At 36.4% G+C, this 23,833-nt stretch overlaps 1 protein-coding gene across 2 annotated transcripts in view; it reads right to left on the reverse strand.

Moving 5' to 3' along the window:
* Positions 1–1,002: 1,002 nt before the first annotated feature.
* The window catches only part of CXADR (CXADR Ig-like cell adhesion molecule), a 31,639-nt gene continuing 8,808 nt past the window's right edge, over positions 1,003–23,833 (reverse strand). The window contains exons 2-8 of one of the 2 annotated variants that reach the window (XM_032206292.1): positions 18,699–18,868; positions 17,325–17,529; positions 16,794–16,949; positions 14,605–14,727; positions 14,110–14,248; positions 13,600–13,786; positions 1,003–1,099 (exon numbers count right to left, since the gene is read on the reverse strand). In XM_032206292.1, the coding sequence (XP_032062183.1) occupies positions 1,058–1,099; positions 13,600–13,786; positions 14,110–14,248; positions 14,605–14,727; positions 16,794–16,949; positions 17,325–17,529; positions 18,699–18,868 (1,022 nt within the window). In that variant the 3' untranslated portion in view covers positions 1,003–1,057. Of the gene's footprint in view, positions 1,100–9,519; positions 13,787–14,109; positions 14,249–14,604; positions 14,728–16,793; positions 16,950–17,324; positions 17,530–18,698; positions 18,869–23,833 lie in introns of those variants that run through there. The other variant, XM_032206284.1, reaches the window with a different exon arrangement.

Here is a 23,833-nt window from a genome sequence, read left to right on the forward strand (position 1 = left end):
AGTTTTAAATTAGTAACTACATATTATAATAGTAAAACAAAAACAAACAAAAAAGCATGCACACATACACTCAGCATCTCTCAAGAGCAAAGAAAGATGTAGTGTCTTTAAGTTGCTCTGATTTATGGGGACTGTGACAATAACCAAATGACCACTTTAAAAACTGCCCATATATCGGTGGGGTACTGGCTCCCACCAGTTTCATCTTAGCCACAACTTTAAAATAAAACAAAGAATAAAGTGAATTATTAAAACCTCTGATCCACAGTCTACAGCGATTTCATCCTTACATGGTTAGGTAGATTAATGTTTTTATTATGAACTCACAGTTTTAATCAGTACTCAAAGTCTCATGTCACAGAAGACAAAAGACTATGTACCTAGCTTGGTTTAAAGAGTGCATTCTTCCTTCCTCCAGTTTTCTGCAGGGTAAAAGTTGAGGAACAGAAACAATGAGACAGTGTACAGACATGAATTACCACAACATCTGCATTAACAGATTATGCTGAAGCATGCATTAACTGTAGCATTCAAATACATTTTATTGTTATAAAACATATACAATCTTAAAATACATTTCAAAGACAGGTTGCAAGTCCTCATTACAGTGATACTGTAGTAGCACTACAGTACTGAATAGATGATATACTTCCTATCACATCAGCTGAACAGAAAGCTAGGGAAAAAACAAAACTATTCTATTAAAGATTAAAATCTCTTTCAATGCCCCACTGCTTAAGGCTGTATTTCTACCACCTGAGTTGATTTTGTTAACTTGATGAATTTTTGAATCTATGTGGTGGTGGAGCAAAGGGGAGTGATTGTGCATTCTTTTTAAAATACAAAACTAGCAAGAAAATGATGGTAGTCACTTTGTAAACTTTGTATTAAAAATATGTAAAAGCAAATTTGGTACTTACAAAACTAAATACAGTCTACTTTACAATCTTGAATCTAAAGTGAGATTAAGTTAAAAAAAAAAAAAAGCACTTCATCATGAACTTCAGTTTCACCGTACTTGAAATTCATGCAAAAAATGATGCCTGTTTCTTCATGTTTATACCACTGTTATGTCACCAATCTTGTGTGCGATGCCATACTATAAAAAAAAAAAAAAGAATATAATTAATCTATATTAAAGAGGGGCCAGACACTTTAACATACAGTAATTAAATGTATGATTCAGATAATCATCCAAATGATGGTCATTCCAATTAGAGTTCATACCAGTGTCTTACATAAAACCAGTGCAGCAGCGTAGCAAGCTAATTTGATTTATTAGTTAATTTGAACAGAAATTATTTGGTATTTCACCTAAAACATGCTTTAACTCCCACTCAAGTCAATGCAGTTGGCTGCAGCTAACAGAATTGCTCTCCATGCCATCCAGTAAATCATGTAATTTTAACTTCATCATAAGTTTTCTAGTATCTTCACCTAGGTTATTGAAAATTTGCATGGATTTCCCAGCATACACCCACTACAGTCAACTTGCAAAGTTTCTGTGAAAGTTTGCTTAGATGGTAGTTTTCTGTTTCATACCAGTGACTGAATTACCAAAGAACCACACATTTTTGCTTAGCACTCTAAGCACTCAAACAGGCTTTTCAAAGTACCCAATGACTCACCCATACTTAATAAAACATACTTAATTAAAAAATTGTTCCAGTTACTGTTCTTTACTAGGTCTGTATACTTTCACCTAATATTCTAGATTGATATTCTAAGAAATATGATAACTAAGCATTTTTGCTACCACTCTGTGCCACAAAACTATTTTTTCTACATTGTTAATACTCAAACCTTGCTGACAGTCACCAATATTCATTTTTAAAACTGGATACTCTAACACAAAACAAATCTTCTTAATTAACAATCCACAAATGCGTATGTATATAGTGCATTTACTGGAAAAATCCCATTTTCTTACTCCATTTCAGCCTATTAAGGGTTTCTGTATTGCTGTCCCAGTACTGACAGATATTTAAAACATGCCTTAACTCCATGGCAACTCATCTGTAAGACCATTAATTGAAAAACTAACTCAGGTTATCTCTGTAACAACTCACATTCTTCTTTGCAAGCTGTCACATTTCAACTAGAATTACACTTCGAATAAAATCTTCCAGCCGCACATGATAGTGAAAATAATTGAGCACCTTCACAAATCTTGCTTGGAAGCATAATTCAAAGCAGTGCCAAGTACTGCTTGGCACTAAATCACCATATTTGCTGATACGTTCAGCAACTTATTCTGTTTATTGTTTATATGTTTTCTAAAGTTATTCTTTTAAGGGATAACAACATGCAGTAGTGTCACAAACTTGGTTTTCATTATCATATATCTATTATTCTCTCCATTTGCAAAGATTTTAGCAACATTTTTTTGTTTGTTTCTCCTGGAACTCATTTTCACCCTAACTTAATGTATCTATCCTCAACTCTAGTACCACAGGAACAAGAACACTGCCATTGATAAAATTAATTGATACTCTGTAAGAGGCCTATTAATTCGAATTGTACACTGAGGCAAGAAGTGTCCTTTCAATCTGTTTTCCTATCTTTGCAGTTAACACAGCACTCGACATTTTTCATCAACAGCTCTCAAACATACCTAGTTAATAATTAGTAAACATAATCCTTCTAAAAAAGTTATACTGCTCCCCCCACAGTTCATCTTATCTCATGCTATTGCAAAAGCCTGAAGAAACAGATCTTACGTGCCAAAAAGTTTATAAATCTATCTATTCTGAAGGATAAAACAGGCACACAAGTAGGAGCTTACTCAAGGAGGGCTCTCCATCAAGCCTGTTCTGTCCTGTTCATGCCTTTTCATGAATGAGTCTAGAGACAATTAACATAGCCTACTTATGAAAAAAATGTCTTCTGTGTGGAGCACAGAGACCAGATGGAACAGGCCGATAGCTTTTGATCACCCAGTTGTTTGGGAAAGCAAATGTTTAAAAAACAATCAGATGCTTAAAAGAGCTGGAAAGACAATGTGAACAAATACAATGTAATCTGTTTTCTGTTTCCTGCACTGTCCTGATATTTTCAGTCTTTGTTTTCTTCTCCTTCTCATTTGAGTAAATCTCTCTTTCTCACACCAAAAAAATGTGGTAACTCTTTTGGATCTCATAAGACAAATATTAATTAATGAGAAACTGCTGTCTGCTCAGGTACCTGGGATCATAGCTTTATGTTTAACCTGAGTAAACAGGTGACAGTCTAAGATACTACGTATATTTAGTTTACAGTACCTAGTACCTAAAACGGTACAAAACAGGTGAAACTGGTTAGGAACAGAAACTATGATAGAAAGGAACAATAAAAATTATGATCATCTACAAAAGCTTGTTCAATAGCAACATACAGAAAAGGGGAAAACTGTCTAAAATCCATCCTGCTCCAATGGTGAAAAAATCCAGCAATCAGAAATAGACAGGTAGCATGCAACAGAAAGAAAGTGGAAAGTCAGACGTCAGTGCAAGGGGGTAAAGTAAAGCAAGTGGGTAGGTAAAGTAAAGATGTATAGAAAGGCAAACCCAAGGAGTAATTCATCACTGACAGGGCCAATGATGACAAGAAGCTCTACTTCCCTCTTCACGTACCACAGCCTGGCAGCATAAGCATACCTGTCTAGATGCCTACAACATCAATAACAATAAAGAGAAGTACTCAGTATATCTTGACTCTGTATTTTCAAAATAAATAGGATGAACTACCTTATTTTGAGGATACCTTTCATTACACTCATAAGTGAGCAGCAGAAGAGAAGGGTAGGAAGGGAGCGTCAAGTGGCCTGGATGACTAATGAGGGACACTGGCCTACGTGACTACTCTCTCCTAAATGCAGTTCAGGGGAACGAGAGGGAGGCATGCTTCCTGTGAAGGTGATCCCAAGCAAGCAGCTAACCTGGGTTCTGTGACAATGCACCTGGAGGAAAAGTGTTTCCCCTTGCACTAGCAATGGGTCTGGGGAGATCCTTCGCTCCTAATAAGTTGCCTAATGAGATCTGACCTACCATTCTTTTCTCTACATCCTGAAATACCCAAGTAGTGCCAGAAGTACTGGAAGAGCAATTATTGTTAGGACAGAATTAACTAACAGCGAATGGTAGGGGACAGACAACTACAGATGGTCTGACCAAGGTAACTACCTTTAAGTGCTGGTCATTTGAAGGTTTCATTTGACAGTTCAAATTGAAAACAAACATTAGATGGACAGCTGACAACCACTAAAAAGACTGGTTAAGGAGAGCTTTAAAAAAAATAAGGTGGTGAGTTGGAAAGTCTAGTTATAAAGTCCCAGTAACTCAACAGAATTGTCTTCATTTTAACAAACTGAGGAATATGGAGATGCTGTCAGTATTCAAACAAGAAAACATAATGATCACGTGGCTAAATCATGACATAGCCAAGACCTCAACCCTAATCCTCTACTTCATTAATCAGACTTCCTTGCCTTGGAAATCTGTTGTTATTGTTATTTCTGCAGGTGAGAGCACCTTTGTTGGCCATGTCAAGCAGTAAGCATGTCCTAAGGTTCCTTGCATTTTCAGCAGTTTCGCCCCGTGTACAAACCATACAGCCAGCAGCAAGTTAGCTAGTTAATACGGATGGCACAGACACAGGACATTGTCAGGACAAAATTCACATGTGTAATGTAATGACCCAATTTCCACTGTTAGTTGGATACCCCTTTTAGAGTGCTGATTAAAATCCTAGCTTGCCCAGGTATAACTGGGGGCAGGGAAATTATGCTAAGATATGCAAAATAGGACTGTTGAGCATAAAGGCTCTAAAACTCCTTTCAGCTCTTTCATCTAGCAATAAAGTATCTTACCAGGTTGTTGGAAACTCCTGCCTGCCCACCTAAATCATGCACTATTAACAAAAAAAAAAATCATATTGGTATATCTTATTTAAATAATACAACTAAAATACTTGAAGTAGAAACGTAACATCAATTTTAAGATGTAATTAATGTTTAGGACTTCAATCTCTTTCAATCTTTCTATTGTCATAAGAACTGTGCCTTTTTTTTAAATAAAAAAAAAAAAAAGGGATCACAGTTTTTACTATCTTGCCCCTGAGAAAAGCCTACAGATGCAATGTCTGAGACATTCCCTCCCCCTCCCCCCCCCGCGAGGACCTCTGCAAATGAAGGAACATTGTCAGTGACCTTAACAGCAGTCTCGGGAAAACAGATATTTCAATTACTAACTCATACTAGTCAATCAGGTTTCAGTTACGCTTTTTTTTTTTTTTTTTTTTTTTTTTTTTTTTTTAAGAAAAGGATGTAGGAGTTTATACTTCTAGCCTAGCAATAGGGTAGCATAAGAATAGTGTTTTACATCAAAACTGTCAAAAGCTATATTCATACCTCAGCTGTACATTTTTTAATATCTGTACAATTTGCAGCTTTTTACCAGAGCTTATGCAGACAAATAAAGTGTCTGCAAATAATAGATGCAGATTACAATAATCATTTTCTTACCTAAATTATTTCCCTGAATAAACAAGAAAAAAATAATTTTCTGGTATTTAAGAGTCACTTTGCTTTCTGTTGAAAAACATAACATTTCTTAGTAAGCCACAGTCAACCATCAGTAGAGTGGCCGTTAGCCAGCCAGAAAAAAATTAAAGCTGCCTACAGGTCAGCCACAAGAGGGCAATCAGCATTCTCAAACACAGAATTTACTACTTTGTTTCAATTCAGACCAATCCATTTACCCACATTTTTGTTTTTTTCCCCCTAAGTAGGCTAGAGTCAGTATGGGAGACAACCACCTTTTTCAAGTTGTGTTTTAAACACAGTGAGTTTTCCACCTTAAATAATAATAACAAGGTAATTAAATTAAATAGGTTATGCAAAGTTACTTGAACCAATATTCAAGTCTAACGCAAGGGAAAGACATTGTAATTCCTAAACAATTTCACACTATAGAATACAAGGACGAAATTAGGTCAACAACAAATAGTCAATTTGAAGCTGTTGGTATACAAGAAAAGTCAGTGTACTACTAAAAGGACAGAAGGAATGGGGAAGGATATATTAAATAAAGCAACTTCAAGCTTTATTTTATATTTTACAGCTCTTACAGCTTAGACGAATTGTTTCTGCTCTTGACAGTTATAGGATTGGAAGTGACATAAAAGGACATTCTATTTATTGGGATAAAAAGTACAGTGCTGGCAGCCACAACATAAGCTTTTTGACAAGTTCCACAAACCACCAGCTGTGCCCTAGAGTTGTCATCGTATTCAGAAGTCACAAGCAACTCAGTAGTGTTGTCTTATCACCAGCTGTCTTAATTTCTGGTCTAAGGATATCAGTTCCCCTCCCACCTGAGCTATTCTACTAGTAAATGGAAATCTTAAGTAAATATTTTATCTTAATCTCCTATCGTTAAGTATGGCACAGCTCAAGTATTTTCACTCCAGAAAACAGTTTCTTAGAAACACTACCCATTCACAGGACTAGCAAGATGCTGCAAGTTGATGCTACTGACAGTTGCAGTCAGAGACCTTGAACACTGAGAACAGAAGTTCTGCTACACATTTTTAACTTCAGTGAAATCTGACTAATCCTGACTGCTGTTTTACAATTAAGATGTTAGCAAACAATATGAAATAAGGAGTTTCAGATTCCTGTATGGGTCAGTAATCTCACTTATATATTACTTTACTTGTGTAACATTAACTGCCCTCAAAAAGACAGATGTTTCTTCCCAATTCACTACGAACGTAAGTGGCAAAACTGACACAATTGGAAGCTATTATACTAACAGTACTAGATGAAGTTACTTTCATTGCTCTTTATCATCTGATACAGTGTTCCTTGATACCACATTCTGAATTTTGACACCAAGTTCTGCTAACGTAACCCAAACAATCACTGCATCCCCACAGATGTTTGGTGAGCACCAGGAAACCTGGGCTCTCATTACTTGCACCATGTGGGCTGTGCAGGAGACTTTTGTCTACTGCAGCTCCTACCATTTCTCGCTGCTTCTTTATACAGTATTACTAGTAACAATATAACCAGAGACATCACATGCAGAAATTAATTATGGCAGGAAGAGTACCTGACACTGTGTTTTTACGCAGTGAAAATATACTGACTGATTAAACAACTCAAATACAAAAAGGTGCCGCAGATTGTCTGAAAACCACCAAATGAGACACTGCTGGAAACCAGAGCAGTAAAAAGCTTCAAGTTGGACAGTTAATTTGTGTTTCCAGAAATCATGTTTTACAAAATTCCCAACACACTGATCAGACTTGCTACTTTTCCTTCCCCATTTTATAAGTTGGAAAAGTACTTCTGGAAAGAAGTCACATGCCCTTCAGCTACTTCACTCAACTTTTACCCTGCCTGCCACTTAGAGAACCAAGGCTTCCAGCCTTGAGAAGTGGGACAACTGTCATTGCATCACACAGCTCTCTGAGTTTCCTAGTGGGCATACTGCCTCACGAGGTTTTACCCTGAAGAAAAAATTAGATTACTGAAGGTAAAATGATGCGCTTTCAGATGTTAACGTCTATTCTAATATTGCTGTTTTAAAATTGTTACATAATCTAGTTGTGTAACTGACCTACTCGAACTCTTTATAAAGATACTCAGCTCCTTCCTACCATCCAGTAATCCTATCATCATACAAGGTTAGTAAATGCAAGGTTAGTAAAAGTTGCAAAACTTTTATGTTTCTGAATATTATGGTAGAAGTGTCCTTCATCTAGTCAGTACAAGCTTGATAAATAATTCAATGAATATGCTGATCCGCTAAAGAGAGAAAACAACTAGTAGCTGCTGCCACTGAATTAACTTTGCTTTTCAAAGCACCCTGGCCAGTACTACACAGCTGAAAACTTGTCCTCTGAACACCAACATAGGAATGTGGCGCTAACACTGCCTTAGAACAATAGGGATCATTTAAAGAATTTATGTTTTCAGAACATTTATTTCCTCTCAGAACTGGGTAATCATCTACAGTTACCCCTCAAGTGAAAGGTAGTTTTAGTAATTTTAAAATATGCTAAGACTTGGAAAGGTAGGCAACACTCATAGCTCATTTCATTCAACTCTTACTCCTTGATCAGCTATTTTCTTTACAAATAGTTTTGGTTTTGTTTTGTGGATTTTACAGACATGAAAGCAAGGCTAAGTAGCCAGCATTAAGTGTTTTCTGTCTAATAATTTATTAACTATCAGCATAATTATAGAGCCTCTCTGAGAAAAATGTAAAACAGTAAGCTCAAAGTACACAGGATGTCTAAGAAATTCAGCAGAGAAACAGCAAGACAGACCTTTTAAGATACTTTATCCAAGGTGTTGTCTAATATGTGTGTGAGGACAATAAAGGTTTTGTAGAACTCCATGATGAGCATCCTCTCTTCTTTTATGACACTACCAGCAAAGTGCTAGTTGCTTTGTTGGAATTCCCACATTCATCAACTCCTCTGATTGAAAATCACGTGTCTCTAAATAGAAGCAGCACAAGAGCTGCAGCTTGAAAGTTCTATTTAACAGAAAATTGCCAAATTAGGAAAGGACAGAAGTCTTGAAATTAACATTTAAGAGATCTTTCTGCACCTTCTTAGAGTTCTATAAAATAAGAATATGAGCCTTCATTTTTATTAGGTATCCTTTTGTATTTAAGCACAAATTTTAATCTGAAATATAAAAAAAATATTTTCTGCTAGTACACTTCATATGCTTCTGTAAATACATTAAAAAGATTTTAGATATACACAAAGAAATAACACATCTGGTATGGCACAAGTATGCATTATCATATGAAAATATGCATACATTAAGAACAAACACAAGCAATTTAGTCCTCTAATGGTATTATGGTATTAACATACAAAACATGCCACTAATACAAACCTATGCCAGGCCTTGTTTCCTGAAAATAAAGTGCCCAAAATGACACTGAAGAACTTGCATTTGTCTTTGAGAAAATTACAAAGACAGTAAAGCAATTTGTTTGCAAGGTCAAGGGGTGGGAGGTATCCCCAGTCATCTTTTTTTGAATAATAAAAAAAAAAAAAAGCTAGTTGGTTGACATTATAAAAAACAATATTTTGTCAAAATGCTTTAAATATAAAAGCCTTCTTGTTTGAATTTTTAAAAATTTTAAAAAATTATCAGATTCAGGAATACTTGGTTCTGCCCAAAAGAAAAACAGGGCAAAAATTAAATTCCTTTCCAGCTTTTTTTTTTTTTTTTCCAGAATTCCTGTTGAGGATGCCCAGATGTTTCAACTCATCACTACATCTGTGTATCTGCAGTAAGAATTTCCGTATTAAGTGCATGTTCTAAAATATCTATAAAAAGTTTTACTTCCTTTTACTTAGAAATTGGTGGGAGGGGGGAAAGCAAGAAATGATTATTTCCAGTGTGGTATACACATGCCTATTTATTAGTTCACTTCCAGTTACAGAAAGAGAAAGTTGAAGCCACATGTAAGTGCTGCTTTAAAATAAAGACAGACTACTGTTTTCTCCAACAGTTTTATTTCAAAAAAGTACACAAGTCTGTCATGGAACTACAGCATTTTAAAATTTTGGATTTGTTTTTACAGATTCACGAACAATACTTGTATTGTAGGATACCATTCCCCCAAAAATGTGAATATAAAACTTCATACTGGAATTCATATCGATATTCAAGTCCATGTTTTGTGCATGGGAAGCATAACATAAGATTTTGTATTCCAGGAAATATTATTGCTCCAATTTCATTTGAGCTGTGCCTCAGTGCTAGAGGACTAACACCCAAAGGGCTCTCTATAAAGCACCCATCAAGTGTATAAAACAAGGTTTAAGTGATACAAATAGAATTGTGTCTTTAGACTGCCACAGAGATCTAAAGTGATCCAGAACATACACAGTCAAGAACAAAACCAAAAAGCTATCATGGAAAACAGCAATATACAATATGCAATATTACAGAGAAAGCTTGTAATTAAGAAGTCTTGTACTATCAAGCAGGAAGCATACACCTAACATGAATGTGACTATCACGGCTGATAAAGATGTATGCACTATACATTTGCTTCAAAAGTCACTTTACCTCTCCAACAAGGCATTTCTGTGCACTACGTAATTCAAAAGTTTTCTTTTTCAGATAAGGAAGGTTCACACAAATATCTTTAAATATCCATTTCAGAAGATTATGAAAAGGCTTGTAATGTATGGACAAATGTTACATAACCTCTACAGTATTACAAGTCTAATACTTTATTCACACCATACTATAATTCAGGGGTTTCTTCTATATATAGTAGTCCTCAACAGGCAAGTTTACAGTCATGACATTAACTAGTAATTTCTCAGGTTCATTTAGAGTATTTACATAATGCTATCACCACCCACCCACCCCCATTCTTTTTTCTTTTTTCTTTTTTTTTTTTTTTTTTAATAAAATGAGACATTAAGAATGCCACCTTCTAACAGGTATATCAGCTGCCACTACTTCCTAGAAAAGTTCTGTTAGCAGGTTTATTTGTAACATCAGACACCTCACGCATTTAGTCAGTTCATGTCCTACACAACTAGAAATCATTGCTAAGTATAGTAGCTCTTTTGAGAATCATAATCCAGTGTAAGTTATGAATCTAGTGACTAAAGAAATAATTTATAACAGTGGTATTATGTTTATATAGTAGTGTTTTATTCATTCAAAAAGGCATGATGATAGCAACTCGAGGCAAAGTTTACCCCAAGTCAGAGGTTTTTTATTTCAGATAAGGACTATGTCAGATTCCATTCCTTTTATTTTCCATGCAATTACATAAATAGACAGACACTGTCAAGGCTGCTAAGCCTAACAGCGAGGCTCTGAGGGCATATCATGCTGTCTTTCCATTCTGTCCATTTATTGTTTTGTGCAATCTGACAGAGCATTAAGTATGTGTAAACTCTGCTCTGCATGCTTCAGTGAGAAATTTCTCGAGTGTCCTAGGGCTTACCTGACGGAAAGCACAGGGTCTCAAGACAGGAAAAAAAAAAGCAGAAGCAAACAAAAACCACACCTAATCTCACATTAGGTCCACAGAGGGCTAGGAATCAAATTTAGTAGGTTTGCCTGTTTGCTTAGGTGTCTAGCTATCTCTCAGTCTGTGATTCAGTTCTAGTTTTGTACTCAGCTTGTTTTTATGATCCAAATAACCATACCCTTTTAATTAAGGAAGGCCTTAGTTGCAAGGTAAACAACCAGTTTATGATTAAAATATCTTGAAAGCCTCTTCTGTCACTGTAATTGGATGCAAAATGTCATCTCCTCATCTATTGTTCTTCATAAGCTTGAGTTTGGCACAGTTACTAAACCTATTATTTACCACACAAGTGAGAGTCAATCATCCATCTCATTAGTACAACTGAAGAGTTTTCAGGAATATAAACACAATATAACTACCAATTGAAGGAGCAACTCACAATTTGAAATACAGAACAATACAGAGAGTCACCGAAATCACATCCAAAAATAGGCATGAAGAGGTATAAATAGTACATAGGAATCAAAAAATCAGATCACAGTGTCATGTTTTAAAAACTGTACCATCATCTAAGCACCTGTCTGAACAGTAAATTTTAGGCACCAGAAATTTCATTAAAAACTGAAGATACAATCAGGCAAAGTTTATTGAAAAGGCACACATGAAAGATAAAAAATCTGATCTCTAACAGTATCAGTTTACAATCTAAAAAAGTCCAAAATGTGTAAAACTTTAGAGTCTAGAATACTTAGTAGCCATTCAAGTATCTAAATGTGGTATGAAGGGTATGTTACCTATGTTAACAGTGCCAACCAAAAATGGTGCACATAACTATAAGATAGGGAAACATTTAGTAGTAAGCCAAATAATTTATCACAGATTTAAGCAGCTACAAGAAAGCAAACACTAAGCCTAGAAGTTCGGGGAAGTCTTTTATCTCACTGTTGCTACATACAAACAATCCCAATATCTTTCAACAGGCTCTTTCAGATATTTTCTCCATTAACCTCTGTGCCACATACTATACTCATTTAGAGTTTTCCAAAATAATTGGCAGCCTAACATCTATAGCTAGAGTAAGCTGAAGGGACCCACACACACACACAGCCAAGCACAAGATGAGAAGGAGAGTAGAAAATAGGAAGGAAGGAAGGAAAAAAAGATTTAAACTGCACTTAACTTTAAAACTAGCTTCCATAGATAGGTAGTATCTATCATCAGAAACTTGAAAGTTCTTAAGCAGGTGTGAAACTAAGATAAGGGATTGTTCTACTCCTGTAATGCTTTAAGACGGCAAAACTGGGAAGGTGTTTTTTTTTTTTTTGAATGGACTCTTGAAACATGTTCATATCAGCAATTCTGGATAACTATTTTCTCCTAGGTTCTGTCTGCATGAAGCTTTTGGTGATGAAAATCTAAATGTCCATTAATAAGAACATTTAGGGCCATTAAACAGGCAAGGAGAAGCTAGCTTTAAATTCCTTGCAAATTCATATAAAAATGTATCATCATCTTAAGACTAACTACCACTTACATGAATGTGGGGAAGATTTTTCTGAAGAACTGTGAGAGCAAGAGAACAGATATCAAATACCAGTTAATTAACAGCTTTATTAAAGCTCAATGAAACTTCTAGGTAATTGGTTTATTAAAAGTAGGAACACTGCCTTAGAACCTAAGCAGGCTTTGGAAAATGGCAAGCTACAATTATAACTCAAGACCTGTAGAGATACATATTTGTTCTTAGTGTGACAATATAACAGTTGAGCTACAGATTTTAAATGTTAGATACCACTAGTAACAATTTGATAGGATGTCTTACATCAGATAACTTAATGTTACCTGACATGACTAAAACTAGTTATTGCAGTGGAATTCAAATTTCAAAGAGCTCACAAGGTCTCCTATCACATTTCCAGTCACTGAGATTTTAAACTCAGAATAGATTCAATTATATTAACTGAATCAATCAGATAACTGGCAGCCCCTGAAGTAAAAGCTCAAGAAGCACTCCAGATAAACATTACAAAGTTAAAGAGCTGCACAAATTCTCAGAGTTTGAACAGAATTCAAAGTCATCCTCAGCATTTCAGCCCCACAGAAACTTCAGACAGTGGCCAAATTAAAATACTTCTATTAGTCCAAAATTGAGGATGAAATTTCAAGAACTCTGAGGAACTTCATGGCCTACATATGGTTTTGTTACTTTTCAACTGTGTATTATTGTTTCATATTCAAAGCTGCACATTAGCAGACAATGTCTCTTCAGCAACCTACCAGAGGTCCAAACACCTTCAGTGTTTGCATTTATGAACTCCTGTGCTTTCAGCAAATGGTTCAACTGTTATACACTAATAAGATTAAATTTAAAGATGAGAATTGGTGGCTTTTCAAACTAACTTTGTTTTCCTCAAGGAAAATTGCATGCCATTGTTTAAATGAGGGATGGAATACCGTAGTTCTCTAATACTTATAATGAACAATTAAAAACAGGATTTAAATTAAAGTTCTATACTATGGACCCATCTTTGCTTTGTGCAGGAATCATCACTGGGACAGCTCCCATTCTACTTAAATTAGGTGCAGCTACCTTTGAAGATGCAAAGGTTTGGTTTTGACCAGAAGTACGTTCAAAGTCTTCACTTGGGACTTGACTATACGGGGTTTTGGTATATCCTTCCATATTTGATGGAGACATTGAGCCCAGAGAAGAACGATTGCTGCCTATGTAGCTGCGGGCTGTTGAACTGCGACTTTTTGGAGGCGGAACATCTTCTCTGAAATAAAAGAAAAATTCAGTTGCAGAACAAGAGTTCAGTCAATGTTACTATGCAGGAGCTTACACAAGTTTTCCATTTGTTTCTTCCTATTCTAACACAGTAGCCTTTTTAAGTTGAAAAAAAATGAAGCATTTGTTGCCTTTAAGATCCTTACTGAAATTACACAAACGTGACATATTCAAAACAAGTTCAGACAAACTGTTAGTGTTTCAATAAACAAATTAAAACAGACATCTCTACCACTAAATATCTTACTCACAGAAAAACATTTAAAAGTTAATTTTCAAATAATACTACTCAGAAATTAGGTATGTCATTACCTAATATCATGATGTACTTCTTTCTCATACTTCTTCTCTCTGTGTTTTTTACAGCAACAGAAGACGAGAAAAGCCAGTAAGGAGAGACCCAGCAGAGTTCCTACAATAGCTCCAGCAATTATACCAGCTGTATTTATAGCTAGAATAGATAAATTACAATACTTTTAAGTGCCAAACTTATATGACCATTTTCTTTTCTCTCAACATTAAAAACAGTATGTTTCCACATGATTCAGGTTAACAGCATATCACTGAATCAGGTATGCTTCAATCCATGATTCAGAATGACAATAGAGTTACAGTCTCCTGCATAAAACAGGCAGTATTTGGAGGGAAGTACAGACTTAAAGCTACAACCATCAGTTGCATAACAGTTTTTTTCATTTGTTTTGTTTTCAAACTTTTTAGGAATTTACAGAAACTTTTTAGGAATTTAGAGAAACAAAGTTATTCAGTTACACAAAACACAATATGACTACACAAGTCAACACTTACGAGGGGTGACATTCAGCTCAATAGAACATTCATCTACGCCAACTCGGTTTGAAGCAACACAACTGTATACACCAGAATACTCTTGAGATGCATTTTTCAACAGAAGTTCGCCTGTATTTCTATCTACAAGGAACAGAAAGCAAGTGTTTACCATTTAGCAAAGTTTAGTTTCCTATTCAGTGCTACAGAACTATTATTCCCGCACATACATGAAATCTTAAAAATACCATATAAAAAAATCCAAAAGTCTACCATGCCACAGAATACTATTATTTCAAAAAGACTTTTTACTGTACTAGATATTTATTTCACAAAATTTGACTTTAATACTAAGCCTTCAAATTGCTCTGTCAATGGGAAGGAACAGATGCTTAAAATGGCCAATTCTGTCACCTTAATGTAGAATACTAAAATACAAGAGATTAACTGCATCACAGAGGTACTCTTTTCTCTTCTATGTTGAAACCAATTCTGCACCAAAACCAATTCTGCACAACCAGCTCAGATGTGTGCAGAACTCATGTTCATCATGAAAGACAAGTTTGACGTAAACCTTGCACTCCAGTGGGCAACCAGTTAAGTCTAGCTATGCTGATAGAGTGAAAGCAGGAAGAACACTTCCCTTAAGGTTTCCAAAGCTAACAGCTACCTTTGCAAGATTTTTAAAATGCTAATAGATTTGCCACCAGCACTTAAACCCTAAAGCTGCCAAGAGATTACATCATGGTAACAAAGAATCACACATATACTTAGCTCTTCCCACTGGAGTTAGGCAGCATAGAAGTCCTTGAGAGCACATTCTATGCTCCCAAACCTACAGTCACAAGCCCCAAATAGCTGTTGCTTCATTATATGAAATGCCACTTTTGCATACTTCCTAAATCATTCTTGTCCAGCACTATCAATTGATTTTATTTATTTTTTTTTTCCAAACATGAGACAAATTTGGGATGCGTAAGAAGGAATAACAACAGAACAACAGAAACTTAAGGTCTTGAGTGGTAAAGATAAAGACATTAGTGACTAACTTCATTGTCAAAACAAGAGATTGGACATAAACAGCGCTACTGGGATGCAAAAGTTCAAAAAGAACAGCATAAGGCTCTTCAGATATAGTTATTTTTTTAAGCAATCTGTCCCTTAAGATATACAGATACTAAGAGACTACAAAAGTAGTAAGTAGACTGGAGAAGTTCCTGTAAGTCAGAGGTTGTTCTAATGAACTAAACTGGAACCACATCTCCCTCTGAAAATTCCTGAACCATAAATTAAGGGAGGATAAGAGACCACTATGAGGAAGAACCATGCAAGTTCCTGTTCCCTCTTCCCTAGACATCCACTTTTTAGACACATGGAATCATGATACCCTTTGTCCCATATGTCATGCACACTCCACATCAAAATGCTTCTATCTGTAAGTAGATTCTTAAACTGCTCCAACTGCAAGGTGAACATACCTCCCCCCAAGGATTAAAGTTTTTGTAACTACGAAGACTGACAAGAATTGGTACTGAGAACTATAATTCTAAGAAATATTCCAGGATAACTTTCACGTAGTCAAAACTCACAAATTACAAATTAACTGGCTTTACTAATAAACTTTCACAATGAAGCTTTCACAAGAAAATCAACACCACCACAATAATAATACTGAATTCAGTCAAAATTTGTAACATTGAATTCTTTCCTGGATGTCAGCTAATGTAAGAGGGAAAAGCTTCTCTTCTCCTTTATGTATAGGAACTTTTCCCCTAAAGACACAGAACTTCTTGCTTAAGAGGGCTGTATCACTTGATCAGGAATTAAGAACTTCTGTGCAATCTCTAATGACAATCAAGTTTTTATTTCCACTTTCCCAAATGCAGCTGTAACCATTAGTCTAGACTACTCTGACTCTTGCCTGATGCCCATCTGAGGAGAAAAGCAGCCAAGAATCAGAAAGCAAGAGAAATTAAAGCATTCATGCAGCAATGAACATGGTTCTGCAGTCTAATGGTAAAAATCTTTTGCAACTTCAAACAGCTAATTTAAATGTCAATTTTACTACCCAGTGAAAGGACAGAAGTGACACTTCTATAGACTGCTCTATACTAAAATTATGCATGAGATGCTAACAAGTCAAAATATGTCAAAAATACAAAAATAATCTTTATTATTTATAATTCTGAAAAATTAAAGTTTGACAGTACTCAGCGTGGATGTGGCAGGAAGTTCCTGTGTGTCAGGTACTCTTCTCCAGTCATAAGACAAAAGTGGAGATCCTTCTTGTGATGCACATTTCAACGTAACATCCTTTCCGATCTCCTGTGATCCTTCAATGGAACATTTAGTTCTTGCCGGCTTTACTAATAAATAAAGTATTATTGAATTAATAGGTCACAATCAAAAATGCTAGTTATGTAGGTCAGACCGTTTTGCTAAAGAAAGTTTGTGAAACAAAGCCTTTGCAAGCATGGAGAGATTTTGTATGAAATACAAGCCAGATTTAGATTTTTTTTTTTTTTTTTTTTTTTTTTTTTAAGTTCTCGTTATTCAGAATATTACTCCCTTTGCCCCTTCCCCCAAAACCAGAACAATGTCTGTGCCCACCCTGAAGTCTCAATAAGGGATGATATATTTAGGATGACTTTGCCCTGTGTAGGTTTTCATTTTATATATCAAATATAAAATGGCATAAGCACAAAAATGTCACTGCAAATTCAAGAAAAAAATTTGCTTACCAAGTACAGTCAACTGTATTTTTTGGCTTTGAACTCCAGGAGCTTTCTTCACTTTGCACTGATATGTGCCAGTATCTGATGACTTTAAATTCAGGATATCCAACGAACCATCACCAGATTTGGGATCGGCACTGGTAAACTGCATCCGCCCAGTCATAGCAGCATAATAATGATTATAAATTCTGTCTACAGCATACATAATTATCTATAAAAGAATAAATATGATTCAGAAATCTACTTGGCATGTAAGCACTTGAAAAAAAATGTTATCTTCAGATCCCTAGCAGTTCCTTTCTACTGTTTAAAATAAGCATGACAGATGATCACAAAGATGATATGAAGGCTGGAGAACCTCTCCATTAAGAAAGGCTGATAGAAGTGGGTATGTTCAGCCTGGAGAAGATATGACTGCTGGGAAAAACACAGTATCATAAAGGTTGGAAGAGACCTCCAAGATCATCTGCTCCAACCGTCCCCTACCACTAATATCACCCACTAAGCCACATCCCAAAGAGAGAAAGAAGAGACCTCATTGTGGCCTTTCAGTACTTAAAGGATGGAGAAGGACTCTTCACTCAGGTAGGTAAGGATAGGACAAGGGGGAATGGTCATACACCAAAAGATTAGATTTAAATTAGACATTAGGAAGAAATTCTTTAATGTAAGGGTAGCGAGGCAGTGGAAGAGGTTGCCCAAAGAAGTTGTGGAAGCCCCATCCCTGGAGGTGTTCAAGGCCGACTGGATGGGGCCTTGAACAACCTGATCTAGTGGGTGGCATCCTTTCCTATGTGGTGTGGTGGGAAATTAGATGATCTTGAAGGTCCCTTCCAACACAAGCCATTCTGTGATTCTACAACAAGTACCTCCGTTTTCAAAATAACACCTCATACAATGCTCTAATGAATGCTCCAACTCAACACCTGCCCAACTAAGAAGACATCAGCATTGATTTTTGGCTTAAAGAAAACTGTTTAAAATTCCTCAAATCTTCATTCTGTAAAATCTCTATTAAAAAGAAGTCATCGATAAGGCTTCAAAAGAAGTGACAGCCTTAATAACTAACAGAGTTAACACATAACACAAAATTCTCAAATTTTTGATCAGGAAAATAACACACATACACAACAGAGTTTTCTGTACTCTGAAGCATTTTTGAAGTTCTTTAGTTATTAAATTAAGTACAAAATATCATAACATTCTCATTATTCCAAAACTTCCACTACATTTCATATGACTGGTGTTTTAAAGTTATTTAAGACCACAAGCATCCCACCTTGAAAATTTTAACAAGTCAAAAAAGTCACTACCAAAATTCATATATTGATTTACTTTAAAATAATTTAATTAGAACCGTGTAGAAAAGTCTCTACTTACTATTTGTTCCTTCTTTTGATTATCTGTTGGTATCAAGACCCACTCAATATCTAGTGGGCCTTCATCCTCATCCGAGAGTACAAAAGTACATGGTAATGTAACTTTTTCTCCTTCAGCTTTTTCAAACATTGATTGGTCAGCTGGAGTTATACTCAGGCTTCTCGTTAGACCTATAAAAAATATTATGTTTTAAAAATCACTTCACAGTTCCACAGCAAATGTTCTCTTAGATATTACTATATTCTTTCCAGAACAGAATGCCTAAAACCAGTCCCTGTACAACCAAAATGCGTAAGTTTCCCAAACAGCTAAAGCCTTAGAAACTTATCTCGACACAATGAAAGCCCAACTTTTTTTGGAGTTCATATGTTCATTTAAGAAAAAAGTAAATTTACACCAATTCCTTTTGCAAATCCATGATATACTGTTTGTTCCTGTATAGAAATCAACTTTTAAAATCATTTCAAATTATTATTAAAAATTATTTCAAACTTTCATTGCTGCTTAAGAAATCCTGTGCAGTATGTTACTGAACACAATGCAAAGCTGAGTAGTCTTAGTTTGGAATTGTATCCCATAGGCAATTGCATCTTTGTTTGAAAGGTCTTTTTGTTCAATTTGAGTCCCATTTGAAGCTAATAAATGAAAAGGCTGCTGCTGAAAATTTTGAAGTTATTGAAAACAGAAAATACAGAATATTTCCAATGACACATTTGGAATGAATAAAAAAAAGTCACAAGCTACTCACTCATTGATAAAATGAGAGCATGAAATGGTGACAAAGCCAACCAGGACTGTGGGTTAGATCAAGACAAGTTACTTTGTGATGAGCTATAAGGACTGGTTTATCTAGGAGGAATGGACAAATGCATCCCTTCCAAAAACCTCAGGGAGTTTTCAGATCTGTTTGTCCTTTCTACCAGACTTACTTCTCAAAAAAGGCTATATAATCTTTATCCGTATGGGTGACTACAGAAAACATGTTTCTAAACGGAATTTCCCCACTTCAACCCCATAAAATAATCCACATAGTAACCCAAACAGACTTGCTCAAAGGTCTGAAGCAAGATTCCCTTTATTTTACAAAGGGATTAGGCTTCCCTCCTTAAGTGTATGGGAACATACATCACTATCAAGAAGTAGAAATCTCCATTGACTTGTTATGGAAATAGGTTTGGCATTTTTACACCCACTGTTTTGTCCACCTTGCTGGCTATCATGTTCAGGTTTTCAGAGTCATTTTTGTATGTTGAGGCTGCTGTCCATTGTGGCTATGACGTAGTCACTTGGATGTTACCACTACAGCAACAGATAAAAGGTCACAAGAAGATTGTCCAGCAAGATTAAGATTGTTTTGGTGCATCTGTGGAATTATAGCCTCAGACATAATAAAAATTACTACAAACAGTGCACATAAGCTCTAACTTGCACTCTCGCACTAGCTCAAGTTACTATTTAACTTGCACTTTTCCATATAGCGGAGAAGCTCCAGCTGAACTCTGGAAACAGACTGTACCACAGCACAAGGACATGGAACTATTAGATCAAGTCCAGAGGAGGGCCATAAAAAGTTAATCAAGGTTTTGGAGAACTTCCTAACAGACTGAGAGAGCTGGGGTTGTTCAGTCTGGAGAAAAGAAGGCTCTGGGGAGAGCTCATAGCAGCCTTACAGTACCTAAAGGGGGTCTACAAGAAAGAAGAATAGCAGCTATCAGGGAGGGTAGTCATAGGACAATGTGTAATGGTTTAAAACTAAAAGAGGGTAGGTTTAGAATAGATATAAGGAAGAAATTCTTTACTCAGAGGGTGGTAAGGCACTGGAACAGGTTGCCAAGAAAAGCTACGGATGTCCCATCCCTGGAGGTATTCAAGGCCAGGCTGGATGGGGCTTCGGGCAACCTGGTCTAATGGGAGGTGTCCCTGCCCATGGCAGGGGGGCTGGAACTGTATGGCCTTTTAAGGTCCCTTTCAACCCAAACCATTCTATGGTCTTATGATCCTATGAACACTTGTAGATAAAGATATTTTCCACTCTGTCCATTGTTTGTTTCATCAATGTTAAACTGACAAGCAGAAGCAGCAAGCATCTTAGTTGAAAGGAGATGACAGAGCCAGCTGGGCTTGAATCAAGCATTAGCACTAGAAGGAAGTGGCAGTTAATACTAGCTGGAGATCCCCTTCTGCAGAACAGACCCCCATCTGCTGCCAGATACATGTATGCTGGCAAAGAAGGTTTAGCTAGAGCAGGCGTGCTAAGAGATTGCTTAGCTTCCATGACTCTTGGACTATTATCACTGCATTATTACTACTAGTAGTAGTTTTGTTGTTTGTTTAAACTATTACCATTACCTACTCATGCTATTAACGAAGACAACCTGAAATAAGTCAAAACTGACCACAGAACTGGGAGCAAAGGAAAAGGAGGTGGGAGTGCTGGGGATGAAGGAAGAAAGGCTTGTGGAGAAGCATCCTGTGAGTGAATTGGCTGCAGGATTGGCCAGAAAAGCTTCTACTAGCACATGAGCTGTAAAGAACCAAAAAGGAAGTCAGGGCATTTGTTTTAGTGACAGCCAACATAAGGCAAGATTGAAGTAGTCACTGTTGATTCTGCTTGGAGTAGAAGGTTAGATGACTGAGGTCACTCTCAATGCAAACAATTCAGTTAACTGCATTAAAGACCTATATGAAGCTAATGCCCACAGTGATCAGATGGCGTTGTCTCCAAGCTTTCCCCAAACCTCACCTCCTCCGGTTTCCACTCAAATCAGAAAGATTAAATTTCTGTTCACTCCCCTAGTGTACTCCTCAAAACATAAGAGGATCATCTGTGGCATTTAAGTGATAGTACAACATTATCAGACTGAGTGAAGATCTGTATTTCATAGAATCATTAACGATGGAAAAAACTTTCAAGATCATCTGGTCCAACCATTGCCCTACTACCAATGTCACCCGCTAAACTATGTCCATGTGCACCAGGTCCAGCCTTTCCTTAAACACCCCCAGGGATAGAGACTCCACCACTTCCCTGGGAAACCCATTCCAATGCCTGACTGCTCTTTCTGAAAAGAAACGTCTCCTAATTTCTAACCTAAATTGTTTTGGTTAGTGGAGTTTTATGGATCAAGTTTCAGACTTTTCAGACTATTTTGAACATACCAGAAAGATGGTGATTTCTCAAGTTAGCTATCCCACTTATTCAAAGGTGCTTAGCATGAACAAGCACAGACGACTTCTCCATGGAATAAGATCTGAGCTCACGTATCTTGCTGCACTTAAAATCGTAGTTGATCAATATACATTCTACATTTGCATGGTACTTCACCTATACTAGCAGGCTCTCCACAAACTTTATGATTTGCCAATAGCAGCTTGTAAACAGGAAATGTCTGTAAATGCATGAAGGTTTCCTCACAGAATGAGGTCTTCATAAGTATCAATCAGAAATGCAAGCTACAAAATTCACTTAAGAGACTCTTTCAAAGTATAGTTTATAGATGATGTTTGCCTGCATAGTTGTGATCAGATCTTTCTGCCTGACAGACTTCAGTCTTGAGAATCAAATCCCCACTCATATTACTTCTGATTATGCCTCTCAACCGTAGTGAGTCTCTTATTTTAAGTTAGCTCTAATAGTATAAAGCAAAATTCCCCAACTGCCCCTTTTTCCCCACATCCACCTTGACAAAACTGCATTTCTGAAATAAAACACCATAAAACTTGGAAAGTCAACTTACACCGATGTCCTTACCAACTAGTACCTAACAGAGTGAGTTTCCCACTGCTTACTGGCACAGTCTGACACAAACACTGTAAGCCTTCCTCATGGCGCAAATCCCCATAAGTCACCATCTCACAATCTTCTGCTTCCTGACTACACAGAGTCAGTGTCTTCAAGTGATGACAATTAACATCTCTGCAAGGCAGGGTGCTTCTAACAGAATAACTGGAATAAAAGTTTCCTTAGCAAAAATAAAGTGAAAAGAACATTTGATATTATTCATTTTTAGTGATTTTGATATTACTAATTTTAGTGATTTTACAGCACCCACCATCCAAACCGCATCAGCAAAGCCAGCAGGGCCACAACCTGCAGAACTTGCTTAGGGTTTTTTCCCCCACAGTATCATAACTGACCACACCGCAAACTGAATCCTAGTTTTCCCAGTGGGATCCCCAAAGGCCACAAAGCCTAGCTTTAGGTCTGGGTTCTCACAATCTCCCAGCATCTTGCCTCAAACAGAAAGCGTAGCAGTCCATTAAAGTCAGAACTTTCAGGAGCTTGGGCCAGGTGTGCTATGAGGATTTGTTGTGTCTACCTTTCCACATCTTAAGCCCTAGAACTTCTGGCAAGCCTCAACGCATTGCAAAATCCTGAGAACATCACGTCCCTTAGTCATAATGAGGTCTGAAAGACAGGGTTAACCTTGCCTTAGTTTCTGAGGAAGTTTTAACAGGATTCAGAAAAATCAGGCTGATCAACTTGGGGGTAAACAGAAAATGAAGGGAAGAGAGTCAATTCTCATTTTTCAACCAGCTCTAGTCAGATTTATTTTCTCAACTTCACTATTTTTACAAAGACATGACTTAGAACAACACGGAAGAAAGGCCACCAAAGAGACTTTTTTAAGCTTAGTAAGCATTATAGAACCAATGGCAAGAAAAAAAATGCAATTTAATTGAAGGACGCACAAAGAAACAGTGGTCTTCCCTTTAGAAGGGAAATTCAAGAGATTTGGAGAATTCTGACGTGAATAAAACTCTAAAATTCTATTTTACAGTCACATACACAGATTCTCATGAGATGTTTCAGAACAGAATCCAAAATCCCTATTAGCTCAATACACATCTTCTCAACTTTTCTAGTCAGACTCTTAGTCACTGAAGAACCAGTACAGCAACCTCATCTTAGCTAAGAGGAATAAGAGAGGAGGGACAGAAACAAGCAAGCAGTCAATGAACCGTTGGTAAAAACAAACTGTAAAGCTTTTCTAACAAAGAAAGTACTATCCAGCCTGTTTTAAAAAGTTAATATTTAATATGTTCTACAGAGCAGTGTTTGATGCTAACTGTGGCTATTGTACAATGCTACAGTACAGATTTCAAAAATAAACCACAGTTCATAGTAAGTAGAA

The sequence above is a fragment of the Aythya fuligula genome, chromosome 1 (genome assembly GCF_009819795.1).
Source record: "Aythya fuligula isolate bAytFul2 chromosome 1, bAytFul2.pri, whole genome shotgun sequence".
Lineage (NCBI taxonomy): Eukaryota > Metazoa > Chordata > Aves > Anseriformes > Anatidae > Aythya > Aythya fuligula.